We start from the raw sequence: 26,296 nt of genomic DNA on the forward strand, positions 1-26,296 counted from the left end.
GTCTGTAAACAATTGTTGGAAACATTACTACAATTGTTGGAAACATAACAAGAAATTACAAATTTGTGGAGTGGTTATAAAACAAGTTTTAATGACTCCAAACGAAGTGTATGTAAACTTCTGACTTCAACTGTACAGTCGTGGCCAAAGGTTTTGAGAATGACACAAATACTAATTTTCACAAAGTCTGCTGCCTCAGTTTGTATGATGGCAATTTGCATATACTCCAGAATGTTATGAAGAGTGATCAGATTAATTGTAATCCCTCTTCGCCATGCAAATGAACTGAATCCCCAAAAAACATTTCCACTGCATTTCAGCCCTGCCACAAAAGGACCAGCTGACATCATGTCAGTGATTCTCTCGTTACCACAGCTGTGAGTGTTGACGATGACAAGGCTGGAGATCACTCTGTCATGCTTATTGAGTTCGAATAACAGACTGGAAGCTTCAAAAGGAGGGTGGTGCTTGGAATCATTGTTCTTCCTCTGTCAACCATTGTTACTTGCAAGGAAACATGTGCTGTCATCATTGCTTTGCACAAAAAGGGCTTCACAGGCAAGGATATTGCTGCCAGTAAGATTGCACCTAAATCAACCATTTATCGGATCATCAAGAACTTCAAGGAGAGCAGTTCAATTGTTGTGAAGAAGGCTTCAGGGCACCCAAGAAAGTCCTGCAAGCGCCAGGACCATCTCCTAAGGTTGATTCAGCTGCAGGATCAGGGCATCACCAGTACAGAGCTTGCTCAGGAATGGCAGCAGACAGGTGTGAGTGCATCTTTTGGAGGATGGCCTGGTGTCAAGAAGGGCAGCAAAGAAGCCACTTCTCTCCAGGAAAAACATCAGGGACAAATATTCTGCAAAAGGTACAGGGATTGGACTGCTGAGGACTGGGGTAAAGTCATTTCCTCTGATGAATCTCCTTTCCGATTGTTTGGGGCATCCGGAAAAAAGCTTGTCCGGAGAAGACAAGGTGAGTGCTACCATCAGTCCTGTGTCATGCCAACAGTAAAGCATCCTGAGACCATTCATGTGTGGGGTTGCTTCTCAGCCAAGGGAGTGGGCTCACTCACAATTTTGCCTAAGAACACAGCCATGAATAAAGAATGGTACCAACACACCCTCCGAGAGCAAATTCTCCCAACCATCAGGGAACAGTTTGGTGGCGAACAATGCCTTTTCCAGCATGATGGAGCACCTTGCCATAAGGCAAAAGTGATAACTAAGTGGCTCGGGGAACAAAACATCGACATTTTGGGTCCATGGCCAGGAAACTCCCCAGACCTTAATCCCATTGAGAACTTGTGGTCAATCCTCAAGAGGCGGGTGGACAAACAAAACCCCACAAATTCTGACAAACTCCAAGCATTGATTATGCAAGAATGGGCTGCCATCAGTCTGGATGTGGCCCAGAAGTTAATTGACAGCATGCCAGGGCGGATTGCAGATATATTGACTCTTTGCATCAACTTCATGCTATTGTCAATAAAAGCCTTTGACACTTATGAAATGCTTGTAATTATACTTCAGTATTCCATAGTAACATCTGACAAAAATATCTAAAGACACTGAAGCAGCAAACATTGTGAAAATTAATATTTGTGTCATTCTCAAAACCTTTGGCCACGACTGTATATGTATTTTAAAATTGTATCTAACGGTCCCAATGCTAATTGCTAACCACTAGCGTTATCTAGCGCAGTGGTAGGGGATAGCTAGCCTACCATTTTACTCTACTAGCTAGCTTATGTTGTTGTTAGCTAGCTGTTCATGGGGTTTTGCCACATTTAATACACAAGCCTCTTCTATAATTTCCGTGTACAATTAGCTCTGTATAAATGTGAGTGAATGAGATATCCTGTGTTGTATGGGCAACAACAGTATGTCATAGCTATATATATATATATATATATATATATATATATATATATATATATATATATATATATATAGTGAGAGAAGGCTGTGTTTACACAGGAGAAAAAGAGTGAAACAGTCAAAGGTATGTTTAACGCCCTGGCCACCAAAACAACATAAAATGAACCATGTGCTTATCAAGCCATGTACCCAGAGGAGGACAGAAGCTAGCTGTCCTCCGGCTATACCATGGTGCTACCCTACAGAGCGTTTTTGAGACTACTGTAGACCTTCTTTGCAGAATAGTGTGTTTTAATCAATTATTTGGTGACATGATTATATTTAGTATAGTTTTATCTAAAAAGGTTAACTTTTTAAATGTTTTAAAATGTTAAGTTTTATGAAATTCACTGAGGAGGATGGTCCTCCTCTTCATCCTCTGAGTAGCCTCCATTGCCCTGGACCAAGCTGGATGACTCAGTACTGTCAGTACTGTGGTTGATTCTTTTGAAAACCCTTTTGTTGATCTTTTAATTTTGAATAGGCTCTTTCATATTCCTCCATGTGGTGCTTACCTGTTTACACCCAGGTAAGCAACACATTCGAAATTCCAAGATGAATGAAAGTAAAAAACAAAAATATCAAGCAGAGTACTGTCAGGAGTCTTGGCCCAGGGCTAGCTTTCATTACTTTAGTTTAAGGCCTTGCTTAGCCTAAATGCAGATACTATTACCCGCTTTCTCCTGCTCTACTGAAATTAATTGCCATCCTTCAAGAAGTGATTAAGTGGATTTGTGTGTTTTATTCAAGGAACTAAGAGATGTTTAGCGATAGTATAGCTATGTCTATGTCATACGGTGCTGGAAAAACCTTGATAGTGGTGCTCAAATGATATTTCTGAAAAGGTGTAGGAACCCTGATGTGTGATACTAATAATAATAAGAAAAAAAAAATATTTACGCATTCATTCATAATTCACTGTAATTCATTCATTAATTCATTCATTAAATCCTGAATTGTGTTGTTAATATACCCGTGACAGTCACTAAGGCAAGCTAGCAATAACTACACTCATAGAAATGGGGTTCTAAAAGGGTTATTTGGCTGTCCCCATAGGAGAACCCTTTTCGGGTTCCAGGTAGAACCCTTTTGGGTACAATGTAGAACCCTCTCTAGAAAGGGTTCTAGATGGAACCCAAATGGGTTCTACCTGCAACCAAAAAAGGTTCTTGAAAGGGTTCTCCTATGGGGACAGCCGAAGAACCCTTTAAGGTTCTAGATAGAGTGTAGCCTTAGCATTCATTGGGGCGAAAAAGCATGTGCAGTCGTCTTGAGCAAGTGCAAGATCATTAACTGTGATTTATAGGAGTGACGTGGGTGGACGTAGACGGAGATGTAATGCAATTGATGTCAAACGTGCACCGGAATTTCAAGATATGTCCTGGTACGTGGGTGGAACTAGGAGGTCATTTCAGGGGTGTTACTGAACCGTTTCCGGACATATACACGTCCCTGCATGTTCGTGCACTAAGGTGATCCATTTTCGGAGATACAGTATACAGGATGTATGCAGGGCCATACACGGCTCGACACTTGCACATTTCCAGAAACTGTATGTTTTCCGACTTGTGCACTAAAGTGCTGTTGTTGAAAGTCAGATGAATAAAATAGTTCATTTCAAACGTTCACATGCATTGCAAGAAGAACGATTTCTCTAAAAATGCTGTTTACATGTACACATCTGAAATCAGATTACCTGACTGTGTGCCCAATGCAGAACCTGTGTGTGTGTGTGTGTGTGTGTGTGTGTGTGTGACTGAGTGAGAAAAAGAGCTTAGCCCCTCTGCTTTCACCTCTCTATTCAGACATGGCTTTTCCCAGCTGTAACAGAGCTTTCTTTCAGGAGCTGAGCTCTTGTTGTGGCTGACAAACAGACACAGAATCCACACGCTCTCACAATCCAGCCTGCAGGCCCTGCCAGGGGCCCGTTCCCTCTGGGACACAAACACAGCCCACCAACCACCAACCCTGCACAGGAATCCTAGCCCCCCAGCCCAGCCCAGCCGTGCCCTGCACCCCCAGCCCAGACCCTAGCAGTATGCACAGGATAAGTGGACAGAACCTGTCATGGTCTTGCCAAGCAGGGTGGTAGCATTACAGTATGAGGGACCGTTCCTGGACTTTTTGCTGAGCTCATTGGGATTTTGTGCTAAACTCAATTCCAGCTCTCCCTGTGTTTTGGATTAACTTAATTCTACATTTCCTCTATTATAAAAAGAAAAGCTTACCCAGCATTATAGCAAGTGTAGCCCAGCCGGTGATGACAAAATTACTCAAAAGAAGAAAGGGAACACCAAACACTTTCATCTCCAACCAATCGCATCCTGTCCAAAACAACTGAGCCTAACAGCTTTCTGCTTGTCAGAAATGACAGATTCACCAAGCCATCATCCTCTCGTACCCTGTGCTTGATATGTGAGGGCCCTAGGCACGTAGCTCATCATCCAGCCAGACCTTTGCTTGCTTGGTTGTCCTGCCTCTCTTTCACAGAGCCATTAGTCAGAGTGTGTGGACAGGCATACAGTGGGAGCCAGGCCCTTCATCATCCATCACATGACGGCAGCCTGCTAATGACACCATGGCAATCGGATTCTAGGTGCAAGGCATGCTGCGCAGCCGCCGTCAACACAGATTTTTTTTTTTACATTACATTAACAACTCTCTATGCATCGTGGGAAGGGTTTCTTTCAGCAGAGCTGTTTGCCTGTGCCATGGCCGCCTACACTCATGTCAGGCTCTAGATTATACCCTTCTACTGTGAGGGAATCCTCCGATCTGTTCTCCAGCATTTTCCCTCCCAACCATGGTCCCCAGCTACAGGAAGCACATTGGTTTCTCTGGTCTGTTTGATGGTGTGAAACGGCTGTCTTGCTGTGACTTCACACAGCCCCTGACTGGGCTTTAATCTACTCTGTGGTGAAGCCTTGGCTGTCAAAATGGCTGTCTGCTCACAAAGGTGTCTTTAAGTGGTGCTCTCTTCAGCGGCCTAGCCCTGAAGAAGCCATATAGAAACACATCAAAGGGCATCTATGGCCTCTCAAGTCTTTCTGCTGGGGTTGTAAAGGCAGGGCTCCAAGGCCCCCACTCGGCAGTGGTTGGACCAGGATGAGGGTTTAAGGTACTCAGGGGCAGGATGGGAACACTAGAGATCTTTGTGGGATAACTGACTAAGGTTCTACATCGGAGGCCAAAAGAAGGAGGCCTCATTTTTCACTCATAGACACACTCATGAGCATTACAACACATACACAAACGCGCACACACACGCACTTATTAACACATGAGCGTAGTATGAGGGCAACCATAACAACCACTGACATTGAAGGACCGCTGACACACACATGCACACACAGACCACCCGACCCAACACACACTCTTTCCGTTACCTGTAGCCTAAGGTTGAAGACAAAGGTCTCATCGGCCTCGGGCAGCTCGTCATCCCTGACTGCGATGAAGACGGTCTTACTGGCCTCTGAGGACAGCAGGAAGGCTGCAGCCGTGGTGGCCTCAAAGTCCCCCGTGTCATCTCCCTCCAACTGGAAGCAACAAGGACAGTTGATGTGGTAATCGCTATTGTCATAATTTGGCATGATCGTTTACCACTTGAACACCCAGTCAAAAACGCACTCGGCCTGTACAAAAATATAGAATGCTGGGGTCAACTAAAGTGCTGAAACAGAAGATGACACTTTGTGTTTCATTCTCTAGGGATATAGTACTGACATTTAAGGAACTGTAAAAACAATATAAGAGCTTCTTCAGGCCTGGGAATGTCCCGGCCAAGTCATCAGTTTCCCAGACACCCATGGGGAGGGAGCAGGCACTGGCTCCCATGTGGGAGCTGACACATTCTGATGTGGGTGACAATAACTGCAGACGTCGACCTTTCATGTCACCCTCTACCTCCCACAGTAAAAAGGTCACTGATCTATCCCCCTAAGGAGAACTGCGCATGAGAACTCAGGGTGCAGATCAGTGAAACCAGGGGTTTGGGTTAAGGCTCCGCTGTGATGCCCTACTGCTGTGTGTTGCTAATCATGGCTTGTCACTGTTGCTGTAACAACACTTAACCTGTCCCCTACAAGACTTAGGTCAGAGAGGCTAAAGCCAGTTTAGAGGAGATTATATAAACACACAAAGACGTATCGAGATAACACTACAGTAGGTCGGACACTCAACAGGTGACCTAAAACAGTCCTCCTATGACCAGGCCATTCCTACCAGAACCAGCGCCGTCACGTTGACCGGGTCTCCGATCCTCTCCACTACCAGGCGCACCACGGTGCGGCTGCTCTCGTTGACCACGAAGTCCGTCTGTCCCAGGAACCTCAGTTCAGCCGACTCAGGCCTGGCACTCGGGATGGACAGAGCCAGAATCAACCCAGCTAGTGTGAGGATAGTGTGCATTCCTGACAGAGGAACACAGACAGACAGAAGAGAGGATCAGATAGAGATGACTGAAGGGAACATGACCTCTTTGACCTCTATTACCCTGCTTAAACTATAGTCTTGCTGCGCACCGGAATATAAAGTGATACTTGCACTAAAATATTCCTTAACCCATGCTGTCTTTGGGTTGTCATGATGACTTGTCTAGATTCTCGTTTCACCCCGCTTGACTAGTGGAATTTGCCATCACATCCATCAATAATAATGTGATTGACAACGGTCTTCCTAGAGACAGTTGAGATAGCCTGTGGGATTTTATGAGTCAACTTTACATGGTCTAAACACCAGTACTCCCACGCTCTCCTTCCTGCTAAGAATCTAATCCGAGCGACGCAGCCCACAGACAGTTGTCATGGCTAACAAAACAAACAACACGACAAGTGGGTGTGGTCACCGTAATGCAAAGTTGTGGGCATCCCGTTCCTGATGTACATGATCACGTCTTCTTAAAATATTTGCTCTAAATTACAAGGTTGGAAAATACACCAGCACTGAATGAAGTCATGTTTTCATTTTTGGGGGAAGAAATGTCTTAGGAAACTTTGACTTTGAAAGCATCCAATTTTTCCTATGTTCCGTCCCTGTTAGATCACTTAGGTTATTTTCAGTATCATGGTGTGTTTCATAGAGAAAACATGAATCAATAAAGGTGTCATGCTGGAGAACTGAATGGAACAACTACTTAGATTTAAAATTCTACTTTGCACCCTATGATAATCAAAAATAATAAAAATCAACAAACCATAAAATGAACAGACATTCAAAATATTGATACAGTATGTATATTTGTGTCTTTACGTTTCTCTCTCTGTGTGTGTGTGTGTGTGTGTGTGTGTGTGTGTGTGTGTGTGTGTGTGTGTGTGTGTGTGTGTGTGTGTGTGTGTGTGTGTGTGTGTGTGTGTATTTGTGTGCCTGGGTGTATGCCTGTGGTGGACAGGGTGCTGTGAAAGCTATCAAAAGTGGATTAAGAGCTGATGAGTAGCGGGGCAGGGCAGGGGAGGCAGAGGGAGCCGGGACAAAGAGGGGACAGTGGGGGAGTAAAGCCTGTTATTCTGCCTGCTGTCTCCCCTGGGGATGGGAACTTCCTGCCCCACTGACACAGATCACATCACACTAAGAGAGACTCTCTCTATCACTCCGTAGGCCCACTCTCGCTGTATCACTTCATCACTACACAGACACCCATCAACACCAACGCCATTGTTACCTCGCTATCACTCATATCCTCTGGCATACAGTGTCTCTCTCTCACTCTTAATCTTTCCCCTTACATTCACTCTTTATCTCTCGGCATTTATAAACAGCACTCCCCCCCCCCGTATTCTTTTCAATGGATGGCAAACAAAATGTAAACTTCATGAAATTCAGAGAGTGAGAAAGATTGCTTTTAGTCGCTCCACAAAAGCACATGTCCACTGACCCAAAAACCAAAGGTATGATGCTGGGGAGATGCTGGGTGTGTTGCCTCAGCCTGGTTATGTGCAGCGCACCAGTCTTTGTCCTGACGCTGCCTCCACTGCCAACTCTGACACTGGGGCTCCTGGGCCATGCAGGGCCTGTCTGTCAGAGCACAAGGCAGCGTGGAAAGCCTGGCTGAGCCTCCTGACATTGATAAGGCTCTGAACAGTCCAACTCCACAAATACTTCTGCCAGTACCGCCACGGGACATACGTCCTCCTGGGAGCGTCAAAGGCCTCAGAGGCCAGAGACTGCAGACAGCGGGGTGATAGGCCAGGACAGTGGAGCACAGATTGAAGTGGCACCATACACACAGTACCAGATCTGTCCATCATAGATCTCCTCAGCTAGATAGAGAGGGAGAGGGGAGGGTAGAGGCCAGGACACTAGGGACGTGGCTGTCTCAATGCCAACCTCACAACAGACCCCTGAAGAGTTGACACAGTCTGGATAGACAATGTAGCCTGCAAAGTGGAAACACATTGGATTTCATTTATTTTATGATGAGATCAAAATTTACATCAAATCAATCTCCATTTACTGTTATTAGACTGCATATTCAGCTAAACCTTCAAGCTGGAATCAAGAAACATCCTGTAACCTCCATTTGGATGAAAATCACTACTTCAACGAGTTGGCTCTGTATGTTCTGCTTACTCCGGACCCAGACAACAACACATCCGCCATGCTGACCATCAACAGCTCCAACACCATCATCAAGTTTGCTGACGACATGACGGTGGTAGGACTGATCACCGACGACGATGAGGCAGCCTATACGGAGGTCAGAGACCTGACAGCGTGGTGCCAGGAAAACAACCTCTCCCTCAACATCAGCAAGACAAAGGAGCTGATCGTGGACTACAGGAAACGGAGGGCCGAGCACACCTTCATCCACATTGATGGGGCTGCAGTGGAGCGGGTCGAGAGCTTCAAGTTCCTCAGTGTCCACATCACTAAGGAATTAACATGGTCCACACACACCCACACAGTTGTTAAGAGGGCACGACAGCGCCTCTTCCCTCTCAGGAGGCTGAAACGATTTGGCAAGGGCCCTCAGGCCCTACAGCTGCACCATTGAGAGCATTTTGACTGGCTGCATCACCGCTTGGTACAGCAACTGCAAGGCATCCGACCACAAGACACCACAGAGGGTGGTGAGTAGGGCTGTGGCGGTCATTGCAGCCGCTGATAGCCAAGCAAATAACTGCCAGTCTCACGGTAATCGACTGTTAATTAACAAACACATTTAGCATCTCCTGGCTTCCACGCATAGCCACAGATGCAGACCTTTGGAACATCTACATTTTAAGAAGTCAAACAAATCCAGCACCATAAATCCATTACTTATTGTAGACAGGTCTAAAGAAACATGATATGAAGAAAATGTAGTATGTTTCAGAAGAACAGAATAGCATACTCTGAGTTATCCTGATATTAGGCCCTGATCTGTCTATGCCACATGGCTGTGGGCTACACTACACTTAGAATTCCGTGGCATTAATTTATATTATTTAATAGTATGAAGAATACAATTGAACATAGCTGAATAAAATAGAAATGATATTTTCTCCAAAGTACTTGAGGGAGTGTGGTTATTCTGTGTTGAGCGGTTAATAGTTTTGAGTTATTCATGTAACTTTAGTTGTTCTACAAACGTTGGGCTATATGTTTTGATGTTTAATACATTGTAAGGCTGCATGATGCAACTCTAATGAGGATTTGAAAAAAGTTGCATGAAAGGCGTGAGCTCTGCTTTGTTTTTTTGCGCAGGCTCCAAACACTTCATCAGTCTCTCATTCACAATTTGACAAACACATGATAATGCCTCGAAATTCCCGTCAGCATCCCTTTGTGTGGCCGTAATGCCCCCTAAAAAAATCCATGCCTTTTGCGACCAGTGGCCATTTTGCCCTTGGGCTGAATATAAGTTATAATTCCCTTATCCCGGCTTGGCGCACCAAAGCACTTCTCACTCACATGGCTCTCTGTCACGTGATTGGATCTTTCTCACAGGCTACAAGTGAAGACAGACACATTGGCGACGCAACTGTGCGAGTCCTTATCCAATTCTGAGGCACATACTGAAGATATTGGCAGAACTGTCCACATTTACTTTCATCAGCCAACAAAATGAGTAGACCGAATGTTACGACTGTCGTCGGATTTAGACCAAAATGCAGCGGGGTTATGTGTACTCATCTTCTTTATTATATCCGGACAAGAAGGAGAACCAAAATAAACACGTACACAAAGAAAACACAACGACTATACACAGGCTGGTAAGGCACAAGGCTATACACAGAACAAAGTACTCAACAAACACATACCTATGTATAGGACTCTCAATCAGAGGCAACTAGAAAACACCTGCCTCCAATTGAGAGTCCAACCCCAATAAACAAAACATAGAAATACACTAACATAGAACAGTGCCCAAAAACCCCTGGAATACATAAATCAAATACCCTACTAAACAAACCACCACCCCGAACCACATAAAACAAATACCCTCTGCCACGTCCTGACCAAACTACAATAACAAATAACCCCTATTACTGGTTAGGACGTGACACCGAACAAACAGAAAAAAAACACTAGCCTGTGTCTATCTACTATCCCGGGTAGTACAAAAGTTGACCTATTCTATTCAGTGCGAGAAATAAATATTCCAAACATACTCTGGGACAGTTGTGGGATGCGATAGATCCCAAATTAATACAAACACTAGCATCAACAACAAAAAAATTAAGTAATGAGGCTGACTCAACAGGAGATACATTATGTTGAAATATACTGCTCAAAAAAATAAAGGGAACACTTAAACAACACATCCTAGATCTGAATGAAAGAAATAATCTTATTAAATACTTTTTCTTTACATAGTTGAATGTGCTGACAACAAAATCACACAAAAATAATCAATGGAAATCCAATTTATCAACCCATGGAGGTCTGGATTTGGAGTCACACTCAAAATTAAAGTGGAAAACCACACTACAGGCTGATCCAACTTTGATGTAATGTCCTTAAAACAAGTCAAAATGAGGCTCAGTAGTGTGTGTGGCCTCCACGTGCCTGTATGACTTCCCTACAATGCCTGGGCATGCTCCTGATGAGGTGGCGGATGGTCTCCTGAGGGATCTCCTCCCAGACCTGGACTAAAGCATCCGCCAACTCCTGGAGAGTCTGTGGTGCAACGTGGCATTGGTGGATGGAGCAAGACATGATGTCCCAGATGTGCTCAATTGGATTCAGGTCTGGGGAACGGGCGGGCCAGTCCATAGCATCAATGCCTTCCTCTTGCAGGAACTGCTGACACACTCCAGCCACATGAGGTCTAGCATTGTCTTGCATTAGGAGGAACCCAGGGCCAACCGCACCAGCATATGGTCTCACAAGGGGTCTGAGGATCTCATCTCGGTACCTAATGGCAGTCAGGCTACCTCTGGCGAGCACATGGAGGGCTGTGCGGCCCCCCAAAGAAATGCCACCCCACACCATGACTGACCCACCGCCAAACCGGTCATGCTGGAGGATGTTGCAAGCAGCAGAACGTTCTCCACGGCGTCTCCAGAGACTCTGTCACGTCTGTCACGTGCTCAGTGTGAACCTGCTTTCATCTGTGAAGAGCACAGGGCGCCAGTGGCGAATTTGCCAATCTTGGTGTTCTCTGGCAAATGCCAAACGTCCTGCACAGTGTTGGGCTGTAAGCACAACCCCCACCTGTGGACGTCGGGTCCTCATACCACCCTCATGGAGTCTGTTTCTGACCGTTTGAGCAGACACATGCACATTTGTGGCCTGCTGGAGGTCATTTTGCAGGGCTCTGGCAGTGCTCCCCCTGCTCCTCCTTGCACAAAGTCGGAGGTAGCGGTCCTGCTGCTGGGTTGTTGCCCTCCTACGGCCTCCTCAACGTCTCCTGATGTACTGGCCTGTCTCCTGGTAGCACCTCCATGCTCTGGACACTACGCTGACAGACACAGCAAACCTTCTTGCCACAGCTCGCATTGATGTGCCATCCTGGATGAGCTGCACTACCTGAGCCACTTGTGTGGGTTGTAAACTCCGTCTCATGCTACCACTAGAGTGAAAGCACCGCCAGCATTCAAAAGTGACCAAAACATCAGCCAGGAAGCATAGGAACTGAGAAGTGGTCTGTGGTCCACCTGCAGAACCACTCCTTTATTGGGGGTGTCTTGCAATTTGCCTATAATTTCCACCTGTTGTCTATTCCATTTGCACAACAGCATGTGAAATGTATTGTCAATCAGTGTTGCTTCCTAAGTGGTCAGTTTGATTTCACAGAAGTGTGATTGACTTGGAGTTACATTGTGTTGTTTAGGTGTTCCCTTTATTTTTTTGAGCAGTGTATATCTTCCCCAAACTTGAAACTCACGCGCTGCATATGTATGCCAGTTAGACTCTGCAACCGTTGTAAAGGGGATTAATGTGCTTTATTTTAAGAAGTTATTTGGCAACGTTAGTTGTGATACAAACGTTGGGCTATATGTTTTGTTGTTTAATACATTCTAAGGCTGCATGATGCGACTCTAATGATGATTTGAAAAATGTTGCATGAAAGGCTTTGCTTTGTATTTTTGCGCATGCTTTACACACTTCATCATTCTCTCATTTACAATTTGACAAACACTTGATAATGCCTCAAATTTCCCAGCGGAAAATATATCATTCACAAGTGATAGGATAATATTGTCACCCATCAGACTATTCTTGATTATATCTTGTCTTTACATTACTAAATAATATATGTGTGAAATTGTTTTGATTTAGAATGGACCATTACCATGCACCTGTCTCGAAACAGGGTCAGGAGAAAAAATGTAATCTATGCACTTAAATAGCGAATGGAGGACGCTATTCCCGTGGTTCATTTTCATGCCATGCTGTTGTAAACAGAAGCAATGTGCTTAATATTAGGAAAGTTGAAGAATAAATACAGTGAGGGGAAAAAGTATTTGATCCCCTGCTGATTTTGTACGTTTGCCCACTGACAAAGAAATGATCAGTCTATAATTTTAATGGTAGGTTGATTTGAACAGTGAGAGACAGAATAACAACAAAAAATCCAGAAAAACGCATGTCAAAAATGTTATAAATTGATTTGCATTTTAAATGAGGGGAATAAGTATTTGACCCCCTCTCAATCAGAAAGATTTCTGGCTCCCAGGTGTCTTTTATACAGGTAACGAGCTGAGATTAGGAGCACACTCATAAAGGGAGTGCTCCTAATCTCAGTTTGTTACCTGTATAAAAGACACCTGTCCACAGAAGCAATCAATCAATCAGATTCCAAACTCTCCACCATGGCCACGACCAAAGACTCTCCAAGGATGTCAGGGACAAGATTGTAGACCTACACAAGGCTGGAATGGGCTACAAGACCATCGCCAAGCAGCTTGGTGAGAAGGTGACAACAGTTGGTGCGATTATTCGCAAATGGAAGAAACACAAAAGAACTGTCAATCTCCCTCGGCCTGGGGCTCCATGTTGCAATGATCATGAGAACGGTGAGGAATCAGCCCAGAACTACACGGGAAGATCTTGTCAATGATCTCAAGGCAGCTGGGACCATAGTCACCAAGAAAACAATTGGTAACACACTACGCCGTGAAGGACTGAAATCCTGCAGCGCCCGCGTGGTCCCTGCTCAAGAAAGCACATATACATGCCTGTCTGAAGTTTGCCAATGAACATCTGAATGATTCAGAGGACAACTGGGTGAAAGTGTTGTGGTCAGATGAGACCAAAATGGAGCTCTTTGGCATCAACTCAGCTCGCCGTGTTTGGAGGAGGAGGAATGCTGCCTATGACCCCAAGAACACCATCCCCACCGTCAAACATGGAGGTGGAAACATTATGCTTTGGGGGTGTTTTTCTGCTAAGGGGACAGGACAACTTCACCGGGTTGAAAGGGACGATGGATAGGGCCATGTACCGTCAAATCTTGGGTGAGAACCTCCTTCCCTCAGCCAGGGCATTGAAAATGGGTCGTGGATGGGTATTCCAGCATGACAATGACCCAAAACACACGGCCAAGGCAACAAAGGAGTGGCTCAAGAAGAAGCACATTAAGGTCCTGGAGTGGCCTAGCCAGTCTCCAGACCTTAATCTCATAGACAATCTGTGGAGGGAGCTGAAGGTTCAAGTTGCCAAACGCCAGCCTCGAAACCTTAATGACTTGGAGAAGATCTGCAAAGAGGTGTGGGACAAAATCCCTCCTGAGATGTGTGCAAACCTGGTGGCCAACTACAAGAAACGTCTGACCTCTGTGATTGCCAACAAGGGTTTTGCCACCAAGTACTAAGTCATGTTTTGCAGAGGGGTCAAATACTTATTTCCCTCATTAAAATGCAAATCAATTTATAACATTTTTGACATGCGTTTTTCTGGATTTTTTTGTTGTTATTATGTCTCTCACTGTTCAAATAAACCTACCATTAAAATGATAGACTGATAATTTCTTTGTCAGTGGGCAAACGTACAAAATCAGCAGGGGATCAAATACTTTTTCCCCTCATTGTATAGTAGGCCTAGCCTATAGAAAGCTGATGGGATCCTCCTCTTTTTAATAGAGGCCATCACTCTGTTTTCTCACGCAATTGCATAGCCTATAGAAATGTTGCGCAACATCAGCTCATGGGCTCTCATGAAGTGTTTGATTAGATTAGCGATTTCATTTGTATTGATGTCAGTGATTAGAGGGACATTAGTGTGCTGAGTACCAGGCAGTTAGCAAGTTTGGTAGGCTACTAATGACCATCAGCAGCATCAGAGCTTGGAGGAGCCTGGAATTTGACTGTCATCATGACTCATGACCCCCGTTGTGGCAGTAATACAGTCACCGTAACAATCCTAGTGGTGAGTACGGCCCAGTACATCACTGTGGCTTAGCTCTCTGCCATTCAGGATCTCTATTTTCATATTTTTTGTATTTTTTTTGTATTTAACTAGGCAAGTCAGTTAAGAACAACTTCTTATTTACAATGATGGCCTACCCTAGCCAAACAAGACTGCTAAATAGCTCCTCAAATGGCTACCCGGACTACCTGAATCAACCCTTTTTGTGCAATAACTCTCTTGCACTGACTCTATGCACACACACTGGGCTCTACCCACACACTCACACATACTTACACTGACACCCCAACACACACACACACACACACACACACACACACACACACACACACACACACACACACTTTCATACTCATTACATACGCTGCTGCTACTGTCTATTATCTATCCTGTTGCCTAGTTTTACCCCTAATTCTATGTACATACTGTACCTCAATTATCTCATACCCCTGAACATCGTCTCAGTTCTGGTACTCCCTGTATAGAACCATGTTATTTTTACTTTACTTTATTGTTATTCACTGTGTATTTATACCTCATGCCACTATTTATATTATTTATTTATGAATGTTTATCTTTATCTTTAACTCTGCATTGTTGGAAAAGGACCTGTAAATAAGCATTTCACTGTTAGTGTATACCTGTTATTTACGAAGCATCTTCTATAACATTCTCCCTATGTAGTCGGTTTGGAATTACTGCCCCTTTGCAAAAGCGCCAGGAAAGTTTCTTAGTGTTAAGCATTTAGCTTCATTCAGGATGGCGAATAAGCAAGCCTCTCATTTCAGGAGCTTAACCGATCACAGCCAGTGGAGTAGAGAACATACTGCAGCTCAGAGACACTGCACCCTTTTGCATTAGCACCACTTTCTTTGTGATGGATAGCTAGTCATTAGACAACTGCTCTCCCTCAGCTGCCAGGACGATGACAGAGGTGGCCAGTGGTGTTTTGACCCCGTCACCTGTCGGCAACTTGGCAACAAGGTTGACAGGGCCGATCTGCCCATAGTAACTGAGACTTGGGGGCGATTACATTGGATCCTGTGGAGCTGATGTGACGAGGTGTTGGGTTACCTGGCTACTCCTGGGGTCAGCCTGGGCCCGCCTCTAGGGTTTCTCCTTCCGGGAGCCAGGCCTGCTCTGTAATCTTACAGTTTTCCCAATCGCTTTGGTGCAATGTTCATAAGTGCGTGGTACGTTTTCACAATGCTTATCACAAAAATCTAAACAGATCATCAAAATGGCTCATGTTTCAAAACTCTAAGCACGTTTTCAATTGACTGAGTGAGTACAACAAACACATTCACAGTCACTTGTTCACTGCACCAAATCACTCTTTCAATTTGGATACCTATTCAATCTAATATTCATTTCACTTTTGATATCATTTTCTTGTCATTCGTCAGGCAAAACAATTAACTATCACTTAATCAAACTGCTCAAAACTACTGAACCAAAATGATGTAGTGCCTAGTGAAATATAATTTGATAACTACTGAACACTGTACTTTTCTATATTTTGACATCATAAATGTATCAATTTGACACGAATTTATGTTGGAATGTAAAACCAAATCATATACAGTATGGATGTGGCTGTAAAACATACATCATCCTCCATCAGCCAGAAGGGGAAAGAGTCACTATGTGCTACCACTTGGAAATATAGTGTAGTGAACAATGCACTGCTGAAACATCTGGGTTGTTTAGGCTTATGTAAGGGATAATCAACGAGGGGTTATGCATTCTACGGAAAATAATGAACGATGTGGAAGGTGTGTAACCCAACGCACTAGCGGAGTTGCAATATTTTCTAGAGAACGCATAGAGCCGTGAGTTGATTATCCCTTTTACATCATGGCTATTATTTAACACATTTGCCGCTAGAAATGTGTTCATTTGCAGGTAGAAATGTGTTCAACATCCACTGAAGCAGCTAGCAAGTTTACTAGATAGCTACAGTAGTGGCCGTGGTAAGCAAACATACAGACTTGCTAGTTTAGCTAACCAAACCATCAGTCCTAGCTTGCTGTTATGAAAATAGAATTCAACAATACCAATACTGTTTTCAATTCGACTTATGCATTCAAAAGCAGCTCAAACAAAACATGTAAAAATTAACTATAGCCAAAATGCTGAAATGCTGTGCATTATAGGGAAATAATGCACGCTCTAGAATGGCCTTTAAGCTAACCAGAAAGTAATGCTCAACAATGCCATGGTATAAAACTGGGTGGTTCGAGCCCAGAATGCTGATATCAGACCGTATACCACAGGTATGACAAAACATGTATTTTTACTGTTGTAATTACGTTAGCAACCAGTTTATCATAGCAATAATGCACCTCAGGGGGGGGGGGGGGGGGGGCTGGTACAGTATATGGTCAATATACCACGGCTAAGGGCTGTACCCAGGCAGTCCGCATTGCGTCATGCATAAGAACCGCCCTTAGCTGGGGTATATTGGCCATATTTTGTACCACACCCCCCAGGGCCTCTATGCTTAAATATTCCACTCATTATCTGAATTTCATTGATACACTGTAAGCTGATGAATTTCAAGAGAGAGAGCCAATATTGTATCAATTGCCCATCCTCCCAAAAACGTCTGAAACATACCTCTTTAAAAATATTTGGAAAGGTCAAATGCAGCTATTTTCATCTCAAAATCAAATCATTTCTGGGTAAAAATGAAGTACCTTACTGTGATTTTGAATTAAAATGGTCAAAAATAAACAAAAATAGCTTCTTAGCAAAGGGCAATTTCTAAAGCAAGAATTTTGCTAGGGAGTGGGAGTGGTCTGGGGAAAGCTGATAACTAGCTGTTATTGGCAGAGAGGTTTGGAACTCCCTTTCTCACTGGTCTATTAACTAATTTACTTCCTGGTGATGTCCCCACTCCCCCAAAAATGCACTCATCATTTCCTACTAGCACTGACTTTGCTGATAATGACTTTGTTGAGGGAAAATGTACTTACAACGATGGTGAGACAACAACATATCACATAGCTATCTGAAGATTAATGGATTAATGTAAGTCGTCCTGGATAAGAGCCTAAAATGACTAAATATTTTAAAAAAAAATGGATTAAAATGTTTTTTTCCCCCCCTTCAATCTACACAAAATACCCTATAATGACAAAGCAAAAACAGGTTTTTAGAAATTTTAGAAAGAATTTCAAAATAAAAGCTGAAATATCACATTTACATAAGTATTCAGACCCTTTACTCAGTACTTTGTTGAAGCACCGTTGGCAGCGTTTACAGACTCGAGTCTTCTTGGTGTGTCACTGCATAGCTATTTTCAGGTCTCTCCAGAGATGTTCGATCAGGTTCAAGTCCGGGCTCTGGCTGGGCCAATCAAGGGCATTCAGAGACTTGTCCCCAAGCCAATCCTGCATTGTCTTGGCTGTATGCTTAGGGTCGTTCTCCTGTTGGAAGGTGAACCTTCAAACCAGTCTGAAGTCCTGAGTGCTCTGGAGCAGGTTTTCATCAAGGATCTCTCTGTACTTTGCGTCGTTCATCTTTCCCTCGATCCTGACTAGTCTACCAGTCCCTGCCGCTGAAAAACATCCCCACAGCATGATGCTGCCACCACCATGCTTCACCGTAGATTTCCTCCAGACGTGACGCTTGGCATTCAGGCCAATCTTGGTTTCATCAGACCAGTTTTCGTCTGGCCACTACATAAAAGGCCTGATTGGTGGAGTGCTGCAGAGATGGTTGTTCTCCTGGAAGGTTCTCCCATCTCCACAGAGGAACTCTAGAGCTCTGTCAGAGTGACCATTGGGTCTTGGTCACCTCCCTGACTAAGGCCCTTCTCCCCCAATTGCTCAGTTTGGCCAGGCGGCCAGCTCTAGGAAGAGTCTTGAGGTTTCCAAACTTCTTCCATTTAAGAATGATGGAGGCCACTGTTTTCCTGGGGACCTTCAATGCTGCAGAAATATGTTGGTACCCTTCCCCAGATCTGTGCCTCGACACAATCCTGTCTCGGATCTCAACGGACAATTCCTTCAACCTCATGCCTTGGTTTTTGCTCTTACATGCACTGTCAAATGTGGGATCTTATATAGACAGGCGTGTGCCTTTCCAAATCATGTCCAATCAATTGAATTTACCACAGGTGAACTCCAATCAAGTTGAAGAAACATCTCAAGGATGGTCAATGGAAACAGGATTCCCCTGAGCGCAATGTCGAGTCTCATAGCAACGGTTATGAATACTTATGTAAAATAGATTTTTTTGCAAAAAATTCTAAAATCCTGTTTTTGCTTGTCCCATCGCACTCTAGCAACTCCTTGAGGCGGGCCGGGCGCATGCACGCTGACTTCGGTCGCCAGCAGTACGGTGTTTCCTCTGACAAATTGTTGCGGGCTGGTTTCTGGGTTAAGCGAGCAGTGTATCAAGAAGCAGTCTGGCTTGGCGGGGTCATGTTTTGGAGGACACATGACCCTCGACCTTCTCCTCTCCCGATTCCGTATGGAAGTTGCAGCGATGGGACAAGAAGGGGGAAAAAAATATATATATTCATGAAATATATAACTTAACCACATCATAGAATATGTATGTAAATATATTTTTAAATATATGTTAATTATATCTATTTTTGCACCACATGTATCATGCTGAATTGTAATGTTGAGTCTATTGACCTCTGATACAGTACCTTGGCATTAGATTCCCAAAGTGGGGTTTGCATGCAAAATTTGGGAAAAAATTATGCAGCTATTGAGGCTACCCACCACTTATGAAACATAATAAGATTAGCTATGTTTACTTTGAAAAGAGACACATGAACATCTTCTGAACTGTCAATCACAATTGAAAATGTTTCCGAGCCAGGCCCCCAGCCCATCTCCAACTGACAGAGCAGCCATTGCAATGTTTTTTTCTTCAGATGAAGGAGAAGACCAGCTGTCAGGGGAAAACCTCATTCTGTTTGGCTGGGCCTAGCTCCCCAATTTTTCAAATACATGCAGTACCAGTCAAAAGTTTGGACACACCCACTCATTCAAGGGTTTTTCTTTATTTGTACTATTTTCTACATTGTAGAATAACAGTGAAGACATCAAAACTAGGAAATAACACATATGGAATCATGTAGTAAGCAAAAAAGTGTTAAACAAATCAAAATATATTTTATATTTGAGATTCTTCAAAGTAGCCACCCATTGCCTTGATGACAGCTTAGCACACGCTTGGCATTCTCTCAACCAGCTTCATGAGGTCGTCACCTGGAATGCAATTCAATTAACAAGTGTGCCTTGTTCATTTGTGGAATTTCTTTCCTTCTTAATGTGTTTGAGCCAATGAGTTGTGTTGTGACAAGGTAGGGGTGGTATACAGAAGATAGCCCTGTTTGGTATAAGACAGTCAATATTATGGCAAGAACAGCTCAAATAATCAAAGCGAAATGACAGTCCATCATTACTTTAAGACATGAAGATCAGTCAATGCGGAAAATTTCAAGACCTTTGAACATTTTTTCAAGCGCAGTCGCAAAAACCATCAAGCACTAGGATGAAACTGGCTCTCATGAGGACCGCACAAGGAAAGGAAGTCCCAGAGTTACCTCTGCTGCAGAGGATAAGTTCATTAGAGTTAACTGCACCTCAGATTACTGCCCAAATAAATGCTCACAGAGTTCAAGTAACAGACACATCTCAACATTAACTGTTCAGAGGACACAGCGTGAATCAGGCCTTCAAGATCAAATTGCTGCAAAGAAATCACTACTAAAGGACACTAATAATAAGAAGAGACTTGCTTGGGCCAAAAAACACGAGCAATGGACATTAGACCGGTGGAAATCTGTCCTTTGGTCTGATGAGTCCAAATTTTTCATTTTAGTTTTTTTTTTACCAAGGAGAGTGATGGAGTGCTGCATCAGATGACCTGGCCTCCAATCACCCGACCTTAACAGAATTGAGATGGTTTGGGATGAGTTGGACTGCAGTGAAGGAAAAGCAGCCAACAGTGCTCAGCATATGTGGGAACTCCTTCAAGACTGTTGGAAAGAATCTCAAATATATTTAGATTTGTTTAACACTTTTTTGGCTACTACAAGATTCCATATGTGTTATTTCATAGTTTTGATGTCTTCACTATTATTCTACAATGTCGAAAATACTAAAAATAAAGAAAAACCCTTGAATGAGTACGTGTGTCCAAACTTTTGACTGGTACTGTATGTATTTGAAACATCTGTCAATATATTATGCTTCTGTATGGGTGTCTCTGGTTGATCACGTGAGCACGGAGCTGAGCGTAGCCAAGTAATGGACATACTGTCTGATGCTGACAACTCCCTTCTAAAAAAAGACTCCTACAGCAGAAGCACACTTACAGAGAGGACTCAATGTCAATGTGCTCCAATCAATGTCAATGTGCGCCTATCACTGGATCAGTGTGATTATAAATTGCTGATAGTACTCATGAGAAATTAATTTGAACATAGATACCGTGCTATCTTCTATCCAAGCGTTTTCAATCCCATGCCAATGCAAATGCCAAGCCAATGTTTTAAAACCCAGTCTTGAGACTTCATAGTCTTTATGATGGGCTTTCCCAGCCCTTAGGTTTCCCTAGTTCTAAAAAGTCCTCCCACGTATGAGCCTGTGGTTGTGTCTAGCAGTTTATGTTCCCACAGATCCGCAGGATTTAAACATGGGGCGGCTGTGGGATTTCATTCATCATCAAGTTCTGTTTGGAGTCAGCCGGGCCACATTGGAAGTGCCTGTCAGTAACTCTAGTACACCACCGTTCCTGTGACAGGGGGGTGTCTTGCCATTGATCTGGGTGGGACAGGCCACACTGGGAGTGGTAGGCAGTACACTTCATACATCCCAAAGTGTCACTACAAACAGTGATTTCAGAAAGTATTCACACCCCTTTCCACATTTTGTTGCATGAATTTAAAATGGTTTACATTGAGAGTTTGTGTCACTGGCCTACACACAATACCCCATAATGTCAAAGTGGAATTTAAAGCTGAAATGTCTTGAGTCAACAAGTATTCAACCCCTTTGTTATGGCAAGTCTAAATAAGTTCAGGAGTAAAAATGTGCTTAAAAAGTCAGATAATAAGTTACATGGACTCACTCTGTGCACAATAATAGTGTTTAACATGATTTTTTAAATGACAATCTCATCTCTGTACCCCACATACACAATTATCAGTAAAGTCCCTCAGTCAAGCATTGAATTTCAAACTCAGATTCAACAACAAAGACCAGGGAGGTTTTCCAATGCCTCGCAAAAAAGGCCACATATTGGTAGATGGGTACGAATAAAAAAAGCAGACATTGAAAATCCCTTTAAGCATGGTGAAGTTATTAATTACCCTTTGGATGATGTACCAATACACCCAGTCACTACAAAGATACAGGCATCCTTCACTAACTCAGTTGCAGGAGAGAAAGGAAACCGCTCAGGGATTTCACCAATGGTGACTTTGAAACAGTTACAGCGTTTAATGAGCGTGAAAACTGAAGACGGGTCAAAAACATTGTAGTTACTCCACAATATTAACTTAAATGACAAGAGTGAAAAGAAGGAAGCCTGAACAGAATACAAATATTCCAAAACATGCATCCTGTTTGCAACAAGGCATTAAAGTAGTTCTGCAAAAAAATGTGGCAACGGTATGGCAGGGCGGCAGGTAGCCTAGCAGTTAAGAGCGTTCGGCCAGGAACCGAAAGGTTGCCAGCTCGAGACGGCAAGGAGGGAAGATCTACCGTTCTCTCCTTGAGCAAGGGAGTTAACCCCCGGGTACTGATGATGTCAATTAAGGCATCTCTCTAAGGCATCTCTCTGATTCAGAGGGGTTGGGTTAAATGCGGAAGAGACATTTCGGTTGAATACATTCAGTAGTGCAACTGATTAATTATTCCATTTGAAAGCAATTCTGTCCTGAATATGTTTGGGGCAAATCCAATACGCCACTCGCCATATTTTCAAGGATAGTGGTGGCTGCATTATCTTATGGGTGTGCTTGTCATCGTTAAGGACTATGGAGTTTTTCAGGATAAAAAATAAACAGAATGGCGATATAAATCTACCATTCCAGTGTTTTACTTGCTATATTGTATGTACTTCGCTACCATGACCTTTTTTGCCTTTACCTCCCTTAGCTCACCTCATTTGCTCACATTTTTCTACTGTATTATTGACTGTATGTTTGTTTTACTCCATGTGTAACTCTGTGTTGTTGTATGTGTCATACTGCTTTGCTTTATCTCGGCCAGGTCGCAATTGTAAATGAGAACTTGTTCTCAACTTGCCTACCTGGTTAAATAAAGGTGAAAAAAATAAAAAATAAAAATAAACAAGCACAGGCAAAATCCTAGAGGAAAACCTGTTCCAGTCTGTTTTCCACCAGACACTGGGAGATTAATTCCCCTTTCAGCAGGACAATAACCTTAAACACAAGGCCAAGTATACACTGGAGTTGCTTACCAAGACGACATTAAATGTTCTTGAGTGGCCTAGTTACAGTTTTGACATAAATCGGCTTGAAAATAACTGTCTAACAATGATCAACAACCAACTTCACAGAGCTTGAAGAACAAAAAAATGTGAATGTGCAAATATTGTCCAATCCATGTGTGCAAGGCTCTAAGGGACAAATCCAGAAAGACACAGCTGTAATCACTGCCAAAGGTGAGTCTAACATGTATTGACTCACCTTTGAGTCAACTTTGTGAATACTTATGAAAATGTGATATTTCTGTATTTCATTTTCAATAACGTTTCAAAAATGTCTAAAAACATGGACAAAGGCAGCATGTTAGAACCAGATATAAAAAGGGCTTGAGTCTCAACCAATCTAGCTTGGCCCTGGTAGGCCTTTACCCCCTGGCACTGGCACTTTCAGTCAGGAAGCACAACAACTAACGTAAGTGATGAAACCACCAATTTTTTTTCTTTACCCAAACCAGAATGTATCCTCTGTGTTTGTTGGTTAGTTTTCTATTTGAGCAAACCATACATGAATTATGCCACCCCCATGTGTTAGGCTACCTCAGAAACCACCCTCCATGCCATTCCTCGTCGCTGGCCACGAATGGCTGCCATATATGGTCAGCTCACAAAGCCATAATTGCAATTTCACATATAGTTTCTCCTTCAGTATTTTTAGATCAGTGAAAGTTCTCAACATCCAGAGCTTGGGGGAATTAAGAAATGTAATGTGACTTTGGCTAAAAGGTACATCATTAAATCTGACGAAAATTCAGTAAACCACAGCGTATTGTTGGCTAGACACTAATTTAGAGAGCTATTCTGGAAATGCACTTTATTTATTTTGGGGGGAAACACAGAGAACCTAGCATTAGCCCAACAAGCAGACAAAATACTGTTTTGGAAATACGTTTTTGAGGGATGCAGAGAGGTATGAGTGGGAAAAAAAGGATATCATTCCATCTTAGGGAGAAGTCAAGTTTATTTGGATCCCCATTAGTTTTTGCAGAAGCATCAGCTACTCTTCCTGGGGTCCACAAAAAACATAAAGCATGACAAGTAACAAAACACTGATACATTGGTAGGCAAGGGAAGTAACACAAATTAAAATTACAACGATATACAAACAATGCAACTAAAAATATAATACAATTACAGGTCATCAAGCACATTGACAGTGTACTTTTTCCAGCAAATGATTTTCCTCTTGTGGAGATGGTGCCAATCACTGGTGCATTTTTACTGTGGACAGGAAAAGAGAGAATGTCTAACAGAGGCATTGTCCCATCCCCACGGCTGCGGTTGGCTGCTCTCAAATTGCGCCAACTGCATCTCACATCCTCGCAAACCAAAAACACAAAGATTTTTTTCTTTGAGAAAAATGGGTAGAATCCCAGACAAAACAAGCGAGTTCCATTGAGTGCTCCGAGCGCCCTGGAGCTGGCTCTCTCTTCTGACTGATTAGCCTGTACAACACACACAATGATTGAGCTAGACAGAAATGCACTTTCAGGGGATTAAACAAGGACGAGCTCGCTACAGCACCGGGACCAAAAGGGCCAAATTAGACAGAGTATTACTTCATCGCATGTAACCAGTGAGGCCTGGATGAAATGCTAATTGCCTTTCATAGACGTCCACAACAGAGACGGGATCCAGAGGGGTGGCTGTTGTCAGGGCGGGAGCGGGACATCACAATTCACTGACCAACGCACAGTTCTTCAGCAGGCTTCTGTTGTGCCTGTTCTTTTCTTTTCTTTTTGCGTTGTTTTTTCCCCTCTCTTTTCTTTGTCTCTCTCCTTTTTTGCATGCAGGACTCCCCCTCCCACCCAGCCAAGTACAAACCCCATTCAGACAGATAGTCCTCTTCTCTCTGAGTTATTCTCTCTCTCTCTTGCTCTCTCTCTCTGCTCTCCCACACCCCCTTCAGTATGGGCAATGTGGGAACCTCGTTCCTCTCCAAGCCTCTCCACTGGGCTGCTCTTGGCAGACTGGGGACAGATGGCAGAATTGTGGCTTCAGTAAATCCCTGATCAAGTGTGGCCGGTCCCGAGCAGCGGTACAGCCAATGCACAGCCTATATACCACACTTCCACTAACAAGCTGGTCATTAAGTCCGTCTCAGTGATCCTTCCCTGGTCCTTCACAGACCACACAGGTTCTCTCTCTCCCCATCATGCAGTGAGTCACTATACAATCTGGGTTTGGTTAACTGCGAACACCTGTTCAGTGATTAGTAATAGGGATTTTGCATGCTGATCAGATTATCCTTGAAGACAATAAGCATAAGCAAGCAAACCATTCAGGACCCCACTTTGATAAGATCATCAATTCATCGAATAGGAACTGTCTGTCTTCAAGCATACGGTAGATATGGTGAAGACAGGCTACTTTACTATGAATCTGTGGGACACTTCCTAATCCACAAACTGATAAAGGTTATCATTGGCAGCATATCATGTACAGTGGCTAAGATGTATAAAGGCATAAATCCCAACTAATAACTTCTTATCCACTTTCTCAGCATTGCAACGCATAGTAAGGAACACAAGCCCTGGTCAATAATGCACTATATAAGGAATAGGGAGCCATTTAGGATGCACTCTTGAACTGATAATCTCATGTCACAGCTCCTCTCTGGGGACCACAACAACCACTCAGTTTTCTCCTGTGGACCTCGAAAAAAAGATGGAGATGGTGCTCTAGCCTAATTTCCAAATGAAAGGACTGAGAATAAGGATCAACACACCTCCCACTCCAAATGTTCTCGAACAACAAACACACTAGATCTCTGTTCCAACGCTCTACTTAAGTAATTCCTGCAGCATGACAAACTACAATGAGGAGGTACCTGGTTGGTAGAAAGGACCCAGGGACACTTAGTCAAGAGAAAGAACATGAAAGAGAAAGAGGGTGTTGCAAATAGGCTTGCTTCTTTTCTTGACTGGCAACGACATATAGAATGCTCCCGTTTATAAGCTACACACACAACGAGATGAATGGGTGCCTTTTTTGCTGGCCACCCAAAGTTTTTAGTTAAAAAAAATCTATACAAAAATGAACAGAATGCTCCTCTGTATAAGCCACACACACACACACACACACACACACACACACACACACACACA

General features: G+C 43.4%; 1 protein-coding gene across 2 annotated transcripts in view; it reads right to left on the reverse strand.

Moving 5' to 3' along the window:
* adgrv1 (adhesion G protein-coupled receptor V1) overlaps window positions 1-26,296 on the reverse strand; it is a 191,703-nt gene that overhangs the window by 157,905 nt on the left and 7,502 nt on the right. Inside the window, exons 2-3 of one of the 2 annotated variants that reach the window (XM_029762120.1) lie at window positions 6,141-6,328; window positions 5,306-5,455 (exon numbers count right to left, since the gene is read on the reverse strand). In XM_029762120.1, the coding sequence (XP_029617980.1) occupies window positions 5,306-5,455; window positions 6,141-6,326 (336 nt within the window). In that variant the 5' untranslated portion in view covers window positions 6,327-6,328. Of the gene's footprint in view, window positions 1-5,305; window positions 5,456-6,140; window positions 6,329-26,296 lie in introns of those variants that run through there. The other variant, XM_029762121.1, reaches the window with a different exon arrangement.

Source organism: Salmo trutta, chromosome 9 (assembly GCF_901001165.1).
Source record: "Salmo trutta chromosome 9, fSalTru1.1, whole genome shotgun sequence".
Classification (NCBI taxonomy): Eukaryota; Metazoa; Chordata; class Actinopteri; order Salmoniformes; family Salmonidae; genus Salmo; species Salmo trutta.